Source organism: Salvelinus fontinalis, chromosome 37 (assembly GCF_029448725.1).
Source record: "Salvelinus fontinalis isolate EN_2023a chromosome 37, ASM2944872v1, whole genome shotgun sequence".
Classification (NCBI taxonomy): domain Eukaryota; kingdom Metazoa; phylum Chordata; class Actinopteri; order Salmoniformes; family Salmonidae; genus Salvelinus; species Salvelinus fontinalis.
The window spans coordinates 13977376-13993082 of NC_074701.1; the positions used below are offsets into that span (position 1 = coordinate 13977376).

The following is a 15707-nucleotide window of genomic DNA, read 5'->3' on the forward strand; positions in this document are numbered from 1 at the left end:
GGCTTTTAAGCATTGCAATGGTATATTACAGAAGATCAGATCAATGCATGTGTATGAACGGTGACCTAACTTACTTAGTGATCTAGTAGTATCATTATCATTTGTTTCAAACCACAGCCTTCGGCGTATCTGCTCAATTTAGTTTTATTTGAATTATTACGATCCTTCTAATTTATAATAAAATCCCCCAAGATAAATACATCTCTGTTACTATCTGTGGCCTGGTCAAACCCAGATAGGACACCTTAGAGCTAGGAGGTCTATACACACACATCCTACCAATATGGCTGCCTGGTGAGACAGATGTACTTGAGCCCATAGTGCCTCTATTTGACATACATTAAGGTCATCCCTCCTCTTAAAAGGTATATGATTCTGAATGTACAGTGCTACACCCCCACTATTCCTATTCCTGTCCCTTCTAAGTAGACTATATCCATGAATGTTCAATTGTCCATCATTTACAGATGCATCCAAATGTGTTTCGGTCAAAGCTAAAATATGAATATTATTTCTGTTGACCAAGTTAAAAACCTCATGTATTTTGTTAGGAAGGCTACATACATTAACCTGAGCTATATGCAACCCTTTCCTTGTCAAGTGAAGATCAATAGAGCATGTATTCATTATAGTGGATATCAATAGAGCATGTATTCATTATAGTGGAGATCAATAGAGCATGTATTCATTATAGTGGAGATCAATAGAGCATGTATTCATTATAGTGGAGATCAATAGAGCATGTATTCATTATAGTGGAGATCGATAGAGCATGTATTCATTATAGTGGAGATCAATAGAGCATGTATTCATTATAGTGGATATCAATAGAGCATGTATTCATTATAGTGGAGATCGATAGAGCATGTATTCATTATAGTGGAGATCAATAGAGCATGTATTCATTATAGTGGAGATCAATAGAGCATGTATTCATTATAGTTCTCACGTCACCCCGCTCCTCCGCTCTCTCCACTGGCTTCCAGTTGAAGCTCGCATCCGCTACAAGACCATGGTGCTTGCCTACGGAGCTGTGAGGGGAACGGCACCTCGGTACCTTCAGGCTCTGATCAGGCCCTACACCCAAACAAGGGCACTGCGTTCATCCACCTCTGGCCTGCTCGCCTCCCTACCACTGAGGAAGTACAGTTCCCGCTCAGCCCAGTCAAAACTGTTCGCTGCTCTGGCACCCCAATGGTGGAACAAACTCCCTCACGACGCCAGGACAGCGGAGTCAATCACCACCTTCCGGAGACACCTGAAACCCCACCTCTTTAAGGAATACCTAGGATAGGATAAAGTAATCCTTCTGACCCCCCCCCCCCCCCTTTAAAATATTTAGATGCACTATTGTAAAGTGGCTATTCCACTAGATGTCATAAGATGAATGCACCAATTTGTAAGTCGTTCTGGATAAGAGCGTCTGCTAAATGACTTAAATTTAAATGTAATAGTGGAGATCAATAGAGCATGTATTCATTATAGTGAAGATCAATAGAGCATGTATTCATTATAGTGGAGATCAATAGAGCATGTATTCATTATAGTGGAGATCAATAGAGCATGTATTCATTATAGTGGAGATCGATAGAGCATGTATTCATTATAGTGGAGATCGATAGAGCATGTATTCATTATAGTTGATGTTATGATACACTACAACACAAACTCAGATTTGAACATTAAAATAGCCAGGGAGTTACTCTAGAGTCCTGATACAGTTGCCCGTTGATGTAAGGTTTATCCATCACCATGGAGACTCGCTGGTTCAGGTAACGCTTCTCTTTCATGACGGGATACAGTTTTTTTCTCCTTTCATTGATCTCCGTGGGGAAGTGATCATTCATTCCAAAATCAGTGTTTCTGAGTTCTCTGCCCCTGCTCTTCGCCATTTCCTTTTGCTTAAAATGGTCAAAACATGCAATAATAGCCAGTGGCCTATTCCCAGATTCCTTACCCATTCTATGGACTCTGGAGAAAGTGACATTACGCACGACATCTGTGGGCAGTTTCATTTGAGTTGACATAAAGTCTCGGGCAGTGTCCTCACAGCTTCTGCTGTGGTCATTCTCCAGTATCCCTGATTGATCGACTGTACATCAAGCAAGGTTTCTTTAAGTTGTTTGTTGTCCCTTTGCACCACCTCCACCTTGCCATGAATAGTCTACAGTACCTTTCAGCTCCTTGTTCCCTTTCCTTAGATCATCAATCGGACATTGGCTGAATTCTAGACTGGCAGATAATGCATTGATGTCCTCTCGTAGTATATCCAAGATATCAAGTTTGGCAAGCCTTTCATTGATGGATTTCAACAATGTTAACCTCTCCCCACGCGCCCTCTTGCTTGGGGATGGTTTGGTTCCATCGTTGATACCGCTTAGCCAACTTGGCTTTGGTTTGTTGATTGGGTTTGTTGTCCTTACCAATGCTTGCATCCTCCTAACCATGGTCATGTTTCTTTGAGCTCGTAAGTATCTCTCATCAATGAATCGTTCAAGCTCTTCAATGGATTCTGAATCATGCAGGGTGTTTGCAAACTCTACTCACTTTTTATTACTGTGTACTCACTTTACAGTATTGTGCTGTAGTGTACTGTGCTCTACTCACTGTTCTGTATTGTACTGTCCAAACTAGGGCTGGGCGGTGGGCGGTATAATATACCGGTATTGATGCACTGACCCGTTAGGATTTTTAACTTCACCTTCTATAACGGTATTTGAATGTTTGGTTTGTTAAATGTGAGACGCCATTTGTATAGTTTACTCCGCTACTTGATGCATCCCTCACCGCTCTCTCTCTCTCCATGCCGCTTTCCACAGACCTAGTCCCACAAGAGCATTTGTTGTTGCTTGACCACGAGACACTTTCGTTCAGTCTGCATGGTCAGTGCAGCACATGCAATAATGTTGCAATAATGTTCTACTTTGATCTTAATATCAATTCCCAAGCGTTCTATAATTACAATATTAGTTTGTGTTTCTTACATCTGCAAACAGCTAGTTTGCATTTTCTTAGCAAGTTAAGCTAAATCTTGTTAGCCACTAATGCTAATCGCTAGCTAACTAACTAGCTAATAAAAGTACTGAGACAGAGCAAATGTCGCTATCTAATACAGCCAGATACAAATACTGGTGGAGGCTTAAATCTGCATGTTGTTTGTGCAACCGTATCTTCTAAATCAAAGAGGAATAGCCGAAGCATCAACATTTTGCCTACATGTATATATATTTAATGTAGCCAAAGATTATAGGGTCCCCCAGGAAACACTGAACATCACTTGGTTCCTACCTGTCACAATAACTCGTCCATGGCATTTTCATTCGTTGTCATGTCAAATAACACTGTTTTCAAAGAGCCCACTATTATTTATATTCTAACTATAGAATTAGAATCAACATTCTATTTCAATGGTTCCAAAAGTTCACCCAAGTGTTTTGATCTAAATCGCAATTGCAACATTTGGTTAAAAATAAGGCCTAGTATTTTTGCCCATTTCGTGGCAGTGTGGAAATGATCTCAAATGAGTGCAGGAAATGCAGAAATTGATGGAAATGCAGGAAATAATTTGAGGTTGAAGTTGAATTGAAAAGTATAAAACAATCAGAATGAAGAAAGACCCATTGAAATAATTTAGAATATATGTGTGACCCTAGGGTCATGCACTACTCATAAAGCAAATACTGTCAAATACCGTCAAAAATTTGAAAAATACCATATGATATTTTGGCCATATCGCCCAGCCCTAATCCAAACTTGTGAAACATACGTTTAATTGCCAATACTTTTCAACATCAATGGACATCCAGTGTCAGTCAGTGGTCAGTGGGTGAGGATGCTGGTTACAGTAAGTGGAAAGAGAGGCATGACAAGAGCTGGGAGAGGTGACATTCACTGGAGAGTGAGAGAGACAGGCAGAGAGAGGGAGGGGTTGTCCAGAATCAAACCGCAACACTCTTGGTTTGACCACTAGACAACAGAAAGACAAAGAAAACTGAGATTAACATAACAACAGTATGCCAGTGGAATGTAAGACAGTAGCAGGTGACCTAACTGTGCTATGTGACTACTAGGATTTCCCATTGTAGACAATTCATTTGCAGTAATTTCGTTACTGATTTTTTTAGGGACCAATTTGGTAACGGAATTACGAGTTTTAATCATTCATAAACAAAATAGATATCAGTAAAAAAAAACTATTTGGTAGGTGTACCACTATGTGTTACTTCTGTGAACTTTCATTATCCTCCCTCCTCGTGAGGGAGAAACAAAACAATATCTTAAAGATTTGTGGGTTTTTGGTAACGGAATTACAAGGCATTACAATGTTTTTTAAACTTACAGAAGATAAACAATTTCTCCAAAAATAAAATATACATTTTGATAATAGTTGGCAGGGGTCTTTAAGTCAACATTATTGTGTTTTGATGTATTTCTGATACCTTTTAAGACCTATTCCACCTACAGTATTTATCCAGAAATCAAAGCCTTTACTTACGTCAAATTTTTAAGATGGGAAATTATTGAAAAATGTATCTACGCCTTCATTTTCTAAAAACATTGACTTAGCTTTAATTTGACACCCGATATGATATGCTTCTATGAACTTCACATGTTGGTGCTCCTGGGTCCTATTCGATGGAAATACCCTTATCATGAAAAACTCATGTTAGTGGGATAGACAAGAGAGAGGGAAAGAGAGAGGGATTGAGAGAGAGAGTGAGTGAGCAAGAGAGGGAGACAGAGAGATAGAATGAGAAAGAAAGAAAGAAAAAAAAAGAGAAAGAAAAAGAGAGAGTGAGTAAGAAAGACTAAGTAACTTTATACTATAATAATCTCTCATTATAGCCTTGGGCTCCACACAAAGGGAGCACAAACATGTGTGGAAGGCAATTAACTCATTTCCACTGGCTGTTTTTGTTGGGTGTATGTTGTGGTAAACAATGACTAAGACCCGGACTTTGGGTCTGTATCAGTCTGAAAGAAAACAACATAATGTGCCAGTGAAAGAAGAATAACATACCATTTCTGTTATTCTGTATCAAAGAAGAACAATTAGTGTGTATTACCAACATCTAAAAACTCATTTTCCTAAAAGCCCTTACAGAAACACCTAAATCCTATTCTCTCATAGGCCTGCACCTCTTAAAACAATCCATAATAATCCTTGGCCTCCACATGGCTCTTGCTTGGTAATACTTTCTGATGAGCCTGATAAGCCCATTTCCCCAAAGAGCTATGACGTTTCCCATATCTGCTTCCCATATCTGTCCTCACATCACAAATCTGTCTTCCATGTGTCTGCCTCCTCTCCATCACTCTTACCGCGTCTCACTGATTCTGCCTCTCCACTCCCTGGTGCTCTCTCCTTTACTCCTTCCCTCCCCGCTGCTCTCTCCTTCACTCCTTCCCTCTCTCCTTCACTCCCTGCTGCTCCCTCCTTTACTCCTTCCCTCTCTCCTTCACTCCCTGGCACTCTCTCCTTTACTCCTTCCCTCTCTCCTTCACTTCCTGGCACTCTCTCCTTTACTCCTTCCCTCTCTCATTCACTCCCTGGCACTCTCTCCTTTACTCCTTCCCTCTCTCCTTCACTCCCTGGCACTCTCTCCTTTACTCCTTCCCTCTCTCCTTCACTCCCTGGTGCTCTCTCCTTTACTCCTTCACTCTCTCCTTCACTCCCTGGCACTCTCTCCTTTACTCCTTCCCTCTCTCATTCACTCCCTGGCACTCTCTCCTTTACTCCTTCCCTCTCTCCTTCACTCTCTGGCACTCTCTCCTTTACTCCTTCCCTCTCTCCTTCACTCCCTGGCACTCTCTCCTTTACTCCTTCCCTCTCTCATTCACTCCCTGGCACTCTCTCCTTTACTCCTTCCCTCTCTCCTTCACTTCCTGGCACTCTCTCCTTTACTCCTTCCCTCTCTCATTCACTCCCTGGCACTCTCTCCTTTACTCCTTCCCTCTCTCCTTCACTCCCTGGCACTCTCTCCTTTACTCCTTCCCTCTCTCCTTCACTCCCTGGTGCTCTCTCCTTTACTCCTTCACTCCCTGCTGCTCTCTCCTTTACTCCTTCCCTCTCTCCTTCACTCTCTGGCGCTCTCTCCTTTACTCCTTCCCTCTCTCCTTCACTCCCGTGTTTTCTCTCGTTCACTCCCTCATTCAATTCCACATTGCGTGTCTGTGTATGTGTGCGTGTGTGATGAGGTGATGTGGGGAGCGGAGGACATCAAAGGACAGTTGACCCTCGGCCCCCAGGGAAAGGGAGGAGAGCTTTCTCTCTATCTCCACTCGCTTCCTGTGAGGAAAGCCAGAGCAGCCCAGAGAAAGACAAGTGATGATGTAGTACACCATTAGTGACATCGGTGCACATACTGAGGCCTTGTTCGTAGTTTTCAGTTAGAGATCTGGTGCTTACATTGATCCAAGATGTCATTGAAGAACGTTCTCTGTACGGCAACGTTTTTTTTATTTTAAGTATCATGTAATAATATTTACTGAAATAACATTAGTCTCTATGACACTGTGTTGACTATGATGAGTATCTAATGATTGTGTACAATCATTGTGTATTGGATTGTGTATTATTATATTGAATCCATAGGGCATCCTACAGTAAGTCAGAAAACACTAGCAAAACCCATTTAAAAACAGTTTAAAAAAAAAGTTACTGAGTTAGTTACTCTCATACATTCATCGATCATGTCAAATCACTTTTGATTTAGGGTATTTAAACAAACACATTTCGGCAGCTTTAGTGCTATACATTGCCTTCAGAAAGTATTCACACCCCTTTACTTTTTCCATATTTTGTTGTGTTACAGCCTGAATTTTTTTTGTCACTGATGGAATTTTGTTTGTCGAACATTTTTGAAATTACTACAAAATGTAAAGCTGAAATGTCTTAGGTCAATAAGTATTCAACCCATTTGTAATGGCAAGCCTAAATAAGTTCAGGAATAAAAATGTGCTTAACAAATGACATAAGTTGCATGGATTCAGTGTTCAATAATAATGTTTAACATGATTTTTGAATGACTACTCCATCTCTGTACTGCCCACATAAAATTATCTGTAACGACTACCAATTGAGTAGTGAAATTCAAGCACAGATTCAACCACAAAGACCAGGGAGGTTTTTCAATGCCTCACAAACAAGGGCACCGATTGGTAGATTTGTAAAAATAGAAAAAGATGCTGAATATTCCTTTGAGCATGATGAAGTTATTAATTAAGCTTATGTGTAACGTACCAATACACCCAGTCACTACAAAAATACAGGCTTCCTTCCTAACTCAGTTGCCGGAGAGAAAGGAAACTGCTCAGGGATTTCACCATGAGGCCAATTGGGATTTTAAAACGGCTACAGAGTTTAATGGTAGTGATGAGAAAACTGATGGATCAACAACATTGTAGTTACTCCAGAATACTAACCTAAATGACAGAGTGAAAAGAAGGAAGCCTGTACATAATAAAAAATATTCCAAAACATGCATCCTGTTTGCAACAAGGCACTAAAGTAATTCTACAACAATTGTGGCAAAGAAATTAACTTTTTGTCCTGAATACAAAGTGTTATGTTTGGGGCAAATCCAACAACACATCACTGAGTACCACTCTTCATATTTTCAAGCATGGTGGTGGCAGCATCATGTTAAGGTTATGCTTGTCATCGGCAAGGACTAGGGAGTTTTTGGGGATAAAGATAAATGGAATACAGCTATAAGCACAGGCAAAATCCTAGAGGAAAACCTCGTTCAGTCTGCTTTCCACCAGACACTGGGAGATTAATTCACCTTTCAGCAGGACAATAACCTAAAACACAAGGACAAATCTACACTGGAGTTGCTTACCAACATGACATTGAATGTTCCTCAGTGGCCTAATTACAGTTTTGGCTTGAAAATCTATGGCAAGACTTGAAAATGCCTTTTTAAAGAATAATGGGCAAATATTGTACAATCCAGGTGTTGCAAAGCTCTTACATAGTTACCCAAAAGACTCACAGATGTAATCACCCCCAGAGGTGCTTCTACAAAGTATTGACTCAGGGGTGTGAATACTTATATAAATTAAATATGTCTGTATTTAATTTTCAATACATTTGCAAACATTTCTAAAAACATGTTTTCACTTTGTCACTATGGGATATTGTTTGTGGATGGGTGAGATTTTATTTTAACCAATTAGAATCCAGGCTGTAAAACAATGAAATGTGTAATAAATCAAGAGTTATGGACACTTTCTGAAGGCACTGTATAATTATCTCATTATGCTTGCTACTCTATACACAAAACTGTGATCATTCAAATAAATATATATCAAAACTTCATTCCTACAGTACAGTTCTACAATGCCAGATATAGCTAGAGAGCAAATGACACTCAGATTGATAGCTCTCCCACTATCTCTCCAATAAAGAGAAAAAAGCATCAATATTCTTCTACATTCTTGTCTTACCCTGAAAATGGTTGACGAAAGACAGACGGTGAGAGAGATGTTACTCCATATCAGTTATTCCATCCATATTCCCCTTGTTGTTCATGTCGTATTATCCTAATTACGAAATAAATTCGAAGAGTTTCTTCCTTTCCAAGTTTTCATTCCATCACTAAGTCGAAAGAGGGTTGGCTCTGGCTCCAAGGCGTGTTTTCCAACAACTTCGTCCAATCGAATGTTGTAAAAGCGTGGCCATGTAAATTTAAACAAGTAATGTATCCAATATGATCGACATATTTTTCAACCAATGAACGCTGTCATGTTTGTTCCAACAAAATTATTGGCCAATAAGTGAATCCTCAGGGCGGGGTTATGGAAACTCCGGAATTGACGTTATACACGTGTAGCATGATGGTGGCTAGCAGCAGCTGAGAGAAGCCACATAAAATATTTTTTGTTGATATCAGGTTGTTAATTGAAATTTTGCATGTTTATTAAAAAGTCCTAACCTAAACGTGAAAAAACTCAAATTCTGGTGAGTGGGTATTTTACGCTACGTTAGCTTTAGTAGCTCCCTCTCTTTTTGCATGCTAACGTGTAACGTTAACGTTACCTCTCTAGCTCATGGGTAAAGTGAACTTACATATATGTTTCATTGAGCATAATTTAGCTAGCTATGCATGATATCTAACGACAATTGTTTTTTTAAGTTATCAAATATAACATGTTACGGAAAAGTATAGCTATACTTGTCTTGCAATTAAGAAGACCTAGCTAGCTAGGTAGTTGTGCTGTGTTCCTAACCTTGTGGGAAGGTGGTAATTACAAGTTGTGAAGCGTTAATTACCAGTTGGATGCATTCACGTGCTTTGTTTGTTTTGGTTGAGAAACGCCGATTGTCTAATGGTCAACAAGCTGGTCAACCATAATAAAAGTACAGCTATCATGTTTGTAAACAAATGATAGTGTTCAGAAACCGTATTAATAGATATTTTTATTCAAAATGCTGTTATTGAGATCATACCCTTAGAAGTTGACGTCAGCATGTGGGAGAAGTTGGGGCTCAGGGAATTATAGATACGTTTCCCACTAATAATTACCAGTTGGAGGGGCGTGAATGAGGATTTTTCCCATTTGTATGAGGTAAATACCAACTTCCCACTTGGTTATGAACACCACATTATTCACTAGGATAGTCGCTCTCTAGAAAGTGTCTGGGTGCATTTCCAATGTATGGCAGTGGTCACCAATCCTGTCCCTGGAGAGCTACATCCAGAGTGTGCACTGTGCTGTCTGTTTCACTCTTTAACTGGTTGTCCTGTCAGGGGAGTCATGGTGACAAAGAAGAAAACGGTGAAAGTGGAGGCTGTGGTATTGGACAAGGACAGGCTTCATAAGTTGATAGGTGAGAGGATGGAATTGGTGTTAGCTACTGATTATTGTAACTGTGGTGGTGTTTTTCTGTATGTAAAGTGATTCTCTGTATGTGTGTTTTTCAGTGTCTCTCTCTGTGGATGGAGGAGATGAGTGGATCAGACAGCTTGCCCAGACCTTGCAGGACTGTCTGGCGTTGACTGACCCAATGCAGCAGATCCAACTGGTCAAGAAGGTTGGTGTCCATTCTCCCTCTCATTACCTCAACTAACTGATAGTGTTTGATATTTTAGATTTGGGTCACACCTAGGGCCGGGTCGATACCAATATGCCGATGCTCGTTAGGATCGTGGCAAGGAAACAAAACACAAAGCGTATTTAACTTCTTTAGAAAAACAGCCCAAATGTTGGAAACAGACATCATCATCCAGTCACATTTATTAAATCAAATTGTATTTGTCACATGCTTCGTAAACAACAGGTGTAAACTTATGGGCCCTTCCTAACAATGCAGAAGAAGAAAGATAAATAATTGAAAAATAATAACACAAGGAATAAATACACAATGAGTGACGATAACTTGGCTATATACACGGGGTATGTTGATGTGCAGGGGTACAAGGTAATGGAGGTTGATATATTCAGAAAGTAATCAGACCCCTTGACTTTTTCCACATTTTGTTACGTTACATTCTTATTTTAAAATGTATTAAATAAATGTTTTTCCTCATCAATCTACACACAATACCCCATAATGACAAAGCGAAAAAAGGTATTTAGAAATTGTTGCAAATATGTAAAAAAGGTATTTCTGTTTTTCATTTTTTATACAAGTATTCAGACACTTTGCTATGAGACTCGAATATGAGCTCAGGTGCAGTCTGTTTGCATTGATCATCCTTGGGATGTTTCAACAACTTGACTGGAGTGTACCTGTGATAAATTAAATTGATTGGACATGATTTGGAAAGGCACACAGACAGAAGACACTCCTCAGTAAAAGGCACATGACAGCCCACACAGAGTGAGTCCATGCAACGTATTATGGCACACACCTGTCTATGTAAGGTCCAACAGTTGACAGTGCATGTCAGAGCAAAAGCCATGAGGTTGAAGGAATTGTCCTTAGAGATCTGAGACAGGATTGTGTCGAGGCACAGATTTGGGGAAGGGTACCAAACATTTCTGCAGCATTGAAAGAACACAGTGGCCTCCATTTTAAATGGATGAAGTTTGTAACCACCGAGACTCTTCCCAGAGCTGGCCGACCAGACAAACAGCTGAACAGCTAACCAAATGTCTACCTGGGCTATTTGCATTGACACTCCGCTTTTTTACGCTGCTGCTATGAGCTGTTTATTATCAATGCATAGTCACTTTACCCCACTCTACCTACATGTACAAATTACCTGAAGTACCTTGACTAACCTGTACTCCCACACATTGACTCTGTACCGGTACCCCCGGTATATAGCCTCGTTATTGTTATTTTATTGTCGCTCTTAATTTTTATTTATTTAGTAAATCTTTTTTTAACTCTTATTTTTCTTAACTGCATTTTTGGTGAAGGGCTTGTAAGTAAGCATTTCACTGTAAGGTCTACACCTGTTGTATTCTGCGCATGTGACAAATATCATTTGATTTGATGAAACCCAGATTGAACTCTTTGGCCTGAATGCCAAGCATCACGTCTGGAGGAAACCTGGCAATATCCCTACGGTGAAGCATGTTTTTCAGCTGCAGGGACTGGAAGACTAGTCAGGATTGAAGGAAAGATGAATGGAGCAAAGTACAGAGAGGTCCTTGATGAAAACCTGCTCCAGAGCGTTCAGGACCTGAGACTGGGGCGAAGGTTCACCTTCCAACAGGACAACGACCCTAAGCACACAGCCAAGACAATGCAGCAGTGGCTTTGGGACAAGTCTCTGAATGTCCTTGAGTGGCCCGGATTTGAATCCGATCAAACATTTCTAGAGAGACCTGAAAAAAGCTGTGCAGTATCACTCCCCATCCAACCTGACAGAGCTTTAGAGGATCTGCAGAGAAGAATACAGGTGTGCCAAGCTTGTAGTGTCATATCCAATAAGACTCAAGGCTGTAATCGCTGCCAAAGGTGCTTCAACAAAGTACTGATTGAAGTGTCTGAATACTTATGTAAATGTGATATTTTTTATAAATGAGCTAAAAAAAAAAAAAAAATGTTTTGCTTTGTCATTATGTGGTATTGAGGGAAATAAAAATTTAATCAATTTTAGGATAAGGTTGTAACGTAAACAAAATGTGGAAAAAGTCAAGTGGTCTGAATACTTTCCGAATGAACTGTACATCTAGGTAGGTATAAAGTGACTAGGCAAGAAAGTGGGATTAAAATTGATTTGTCATCTTTTGTCAACAATCTACACAAAATAATGTAATGTCAAAGTGGAAGAAAAATTCAAAAATTTGTAGAAGATTTATGAAAAATAAAAGGCTAAAGAATTCAACCCCCTGAGTCAATACTTGTAATCACCTTTTGCTTGAAAATATGGAGAGTGGTACTGTATCGGATTTTCCCCAAACATAAGACTTTTTTATTCAGGTCAGAAAGTGAATTGCTTTGCCACTTTTTTTTCTTTTTTTTTGCCACTTGTTGCAAACAGGATGCAAGTTTTGGAATATTTGTATTCTGTACAGGCTTCCTTCTTTTCACTCTGTCAATTAGGTTATTATTGTGGAGTAACTATAATGTTGCTGATCGATCCGCAGATAATTGTATGTGTGGAGTACAGAGATGAGGTAGTCATTAAAAAATCATGTTAAACACTATTGCACACAGTGAGTCTATGCAACTTATGTGACTTGTAAAGTACATTGAATACTTATTGACTCAACATTTCATCTTTTCCTTTTTTATTCATTTTTAAGAATTTCTAAGAAGATAATTCCCACATTATGGGCTATTATGTTTAGGCCAGTGACAAACAAGCCTCAATTTAATAGATTTTACATTCAGGCTGTAACAAAAAGTCAAGGGGTGTGAATACTTTCTTTAGGCACGAACTATACTGAACAAAAATATAAACGCAACATGTAAAGTGTGTGTGTGCGCGATGTTAACTGAGCTGAAATAAAATATCCTAGAAATGTTCCATTCGCACAAAAAGCTTATTTCTCTAAAATGTTGTCATTTCTCTATTGCCAAGATAATCCATTACCTGACAGATGTTGCATATCAAGAAGCTGATTAAACAGCATGATCATTATACAGGTGCACCTTGTGCTGAGGACAATTTTAAAGGCCACTAAAAATTGCAGTTTTGTTAAACAATACAATGCCGGAGATGTCTCAAGTTTTGAGGTAGCGTGCAATTGACATGCTGACTGCAGGAATGTCCACCAGAGCTGTTGCCAGAGAATTTAATGTTCATTTTTCTACCATAAGCTGTTTTAGAGAATTTGGCAGTATGTCCAACCGACCTCACAACCGCAGACCACGTGTATTGCGTCGTGTGGGCGAATGCTTTGCTGATGTCAATGTTGTGAACTGAGTTCCCGATGGTGGGGTTATGGTATGGGTAGGCATAAGCTACAGACAACAAATACAATTGCATTTTATCGATGGCAATTTGAATGCACCGAGATACAGTGACGAGATCCTGAGGCCCATTGTCATGCCATTCATCCGCCGCCATCACCTCATGTTTCAGCATGATAATGCACAGCCCCATGTCGCAATGATCTGTACAGAATTCCTTGAAGCTGAAAATATCCCAGTTCTTCCATGGCCTGCGTACTCACCAGACATGTCACCCATTGAGCACGTTTGGGATGTTGTGGATCGACGTGTACCACAGCATGTTCCAGTTCCTGCCAATATCCAGCAACTTCGCACAGCCATTGAAGAGGAGTGGGACAATATTCCACAGGCCACAATCAACAGCCTGATCAACTCTATGAGAAGGAGATGTGTCACGCTGCATGAGGAAAATGATGGTCACACCAGATACTGACTGGTTTTCTGATCCACGCCCCTACCTTTCTTTAAAGGTATCTGTGACCAACAGATGCATATCTATATTACCAGTCATGTGAAATCCATCGATTAGGTCCTAATGACTGATCACCTTGTATGAACTCTAAGATTGTGTCATCTGTTGGGGCGGTATTTCTTTATTTTCCAAGCTATAGCACACTATTTTACACGCAGCTGCATTTTAATGGGCCAAGAAGTTTGGTCTGCTTTGTTTTCATTTTTGCCATGAAAAAAATATTGTAATAGTAGTATCGTCACAGGCCTAGTCACACCTTTGGTAGTCTGTGGGTTGGGTTGACATAAACAGGCAGAGATGTGAGAACTGGCTCAGAAACAGGTCAACTCGACCTGCACTGCAACAGAGAAGACGCCAATATTGAGATGAGACTGTCAACCACAAGTCCTACATGACACAGACCATTAGGCCTACAATACTGTCATCCAATTAACTCCTGCACATGTGTTTCTATCTCTGCATGTTTGGCCACCCCTCCCAGGTTCTCCTGGCTGGTCTAATCATGTCAGTGTGTCTCTCTCCAGGCAGGATCTCAGTTGGAGCTGCTGAGTGAGGAGGAAACTTCCCGTGGGCCTCTCCTCCAGGCCTGTCTGCACACCATGGCCCTCATCTACACCTCCCTGCTGGCCAAGAACCCCCTCCGTAGGGCCAGCGCCAGGTACACCTCCTCTCCTCAGCACATCTTCCTCTCCCTCAGTCTCTGGAGAGCTACAGGGTGTGCAGGCTTTTGTCCCAGCCCAGCACGACCACAACCGATTCAACTGCTGATCAACACCTTAATGAGTTGAACAGGTGTGTTTGTGCCGGGTTGGAAGTGAAACAAAAGCCCACACATCCAGGACCAAGGATTGTGAACACGGCTCTACTCTTTTATTTTTTATGTATTTTTTAAAAGTAGACTAGCAAACAAGGTATAGAATCGCTACAATAACGTCAACACTGAATCTACTTGTTCTCTCTCGGCAGTGCCCTGAGCTCTGTACCGGACTGGCTGCAGGAGCAGACTGTCAGCTGTCTGTCCGCGTGCCTGTCGGACAGCTTGTCCACTGTGGGCTCAGACCACAGCTCATACTCACACCTAATAGACTCTATCACAGCTTGTCTAGATGCCTTCCCTCTCGGTACGTATGGAATCCCCTCGTTTAGACTATCTCTTGTGTTTGGTATCATTTGAATAAGATAGACGTTTTAATGCTCTATTGCCTTTCAGGTGAGAGGTGTATACACAGGCTGCTAGCAGAGGGTGAGTGGTTTGTTGATCTGTTTTAGGTTTTATCAAGCCTGCTCAGGACGGTGAGCTCAAACACAGAAACGTAGTTCGTTGATGTCTTTGGATAATATGCCTCTCCTTCTGTTCTTCTCTCCAGTGTTACCGTTCCTCCATAAGGCCTTGAGTGAATACCTCCAACTAAACAGGTAAGACAGCCTATGCTGCTAAATCCTGGTCCTCGTGACCCACAGGACGGCAGGCTTTTCTTCCAGGCCGGTACTAAAACACCTGGTTCAACTAATATAGGACTTCATTCGTTGATTAGTTAAATTAGCTGTGTTAGTGCTGGGCTTAAACCAAAGCCTGCACCCCCCCAAGTATCAGGTTTGAAAAACATGTAGCACATGCCCTCTGACTGACTGATGTGTGCTTGTCGCCCCCTGCTGTCTCCACAGTGGTCTAGCAGGTCGCCATGTGGTCCAGGCCCAGCTCATGCACTCGTGTCTGGCTGCGGTCAAGGCCTCCATGCTGGTGGTGCAGAGGTCCCAGGAGCTCATCAGCGCCGCCCTACAGGCAGCTCATCCTCACTGCACCCTGCAGCTCACCCTCAGTGGCCTACTGGACTGCTACACACACATCCTCACAGATGGTGAGGACCGTGTTAC

The 15707-nt window shown here is 40.9% G+C and overlaps 2 protein-coding genes across 3 annotated transcripts in view; one reads left to right on the forward strand and one right to left on the reverse strand.

Annotated features, from left to right (window-relative positions):
- The window catches only part of plekhh2 (pleckstrin homology domain containing, family H (with MyTH4 domain) member 2), a 71872-nt gene extending 63247 nt beyond the window's left edge, over positions 1 to 8625 (reverse strand). For both annotated transcript variants that reach the window (XM_055902043.1, XM_055902040.1), the window contains exon 1: positions 8452 to 8625. The gene's annotated coding sequence lies outside the window, so the exon portion shown is untranslated. The remainder of the gene's footprint in view (positions 1 to 8451) is intronic.
- Positions 8626 to 8810: 185 nt separating this feature from the next.
- thada (THADA armadillo repeat containing) overlaps positions 8811 to 15707 on the forward strand; it is a 102859-nt gene continuing 95962 nt past the window's right edge. The window contains exons 1-8 of the mRNA XM_055902044.1: positions 8811 to 8965; positions 9756 to 9835; positions 9930 to 10039; positions 14357 to 14490; positions 14799 to 14953; positions 15043 to 15075; positions 15200 to 15248; positions 15498 to 15691. Coding sequence (XP_055758019.1) covers positions 9763 to 9835; positions 9930 to 10039; positions 14357 to 14490; positions 14799 to 14953; positions 15043 to 15075; positions 15200 to 15248; positions 15498 to 15691 — 748 coding nt within the window. The 5' untranslated portion in view covers positions 8811 to 8965; positions 9756 to 9762. The remainder of the gene's footprint in view (positions 8966 to 9755; positions 9836 to 9929; positions 10040 to 14356; positions 14491 to 14798; positions 14954 to 15042; positions 15076 to 15199; positions 15249 to 15497; positions 15692 to 15707) is intronic.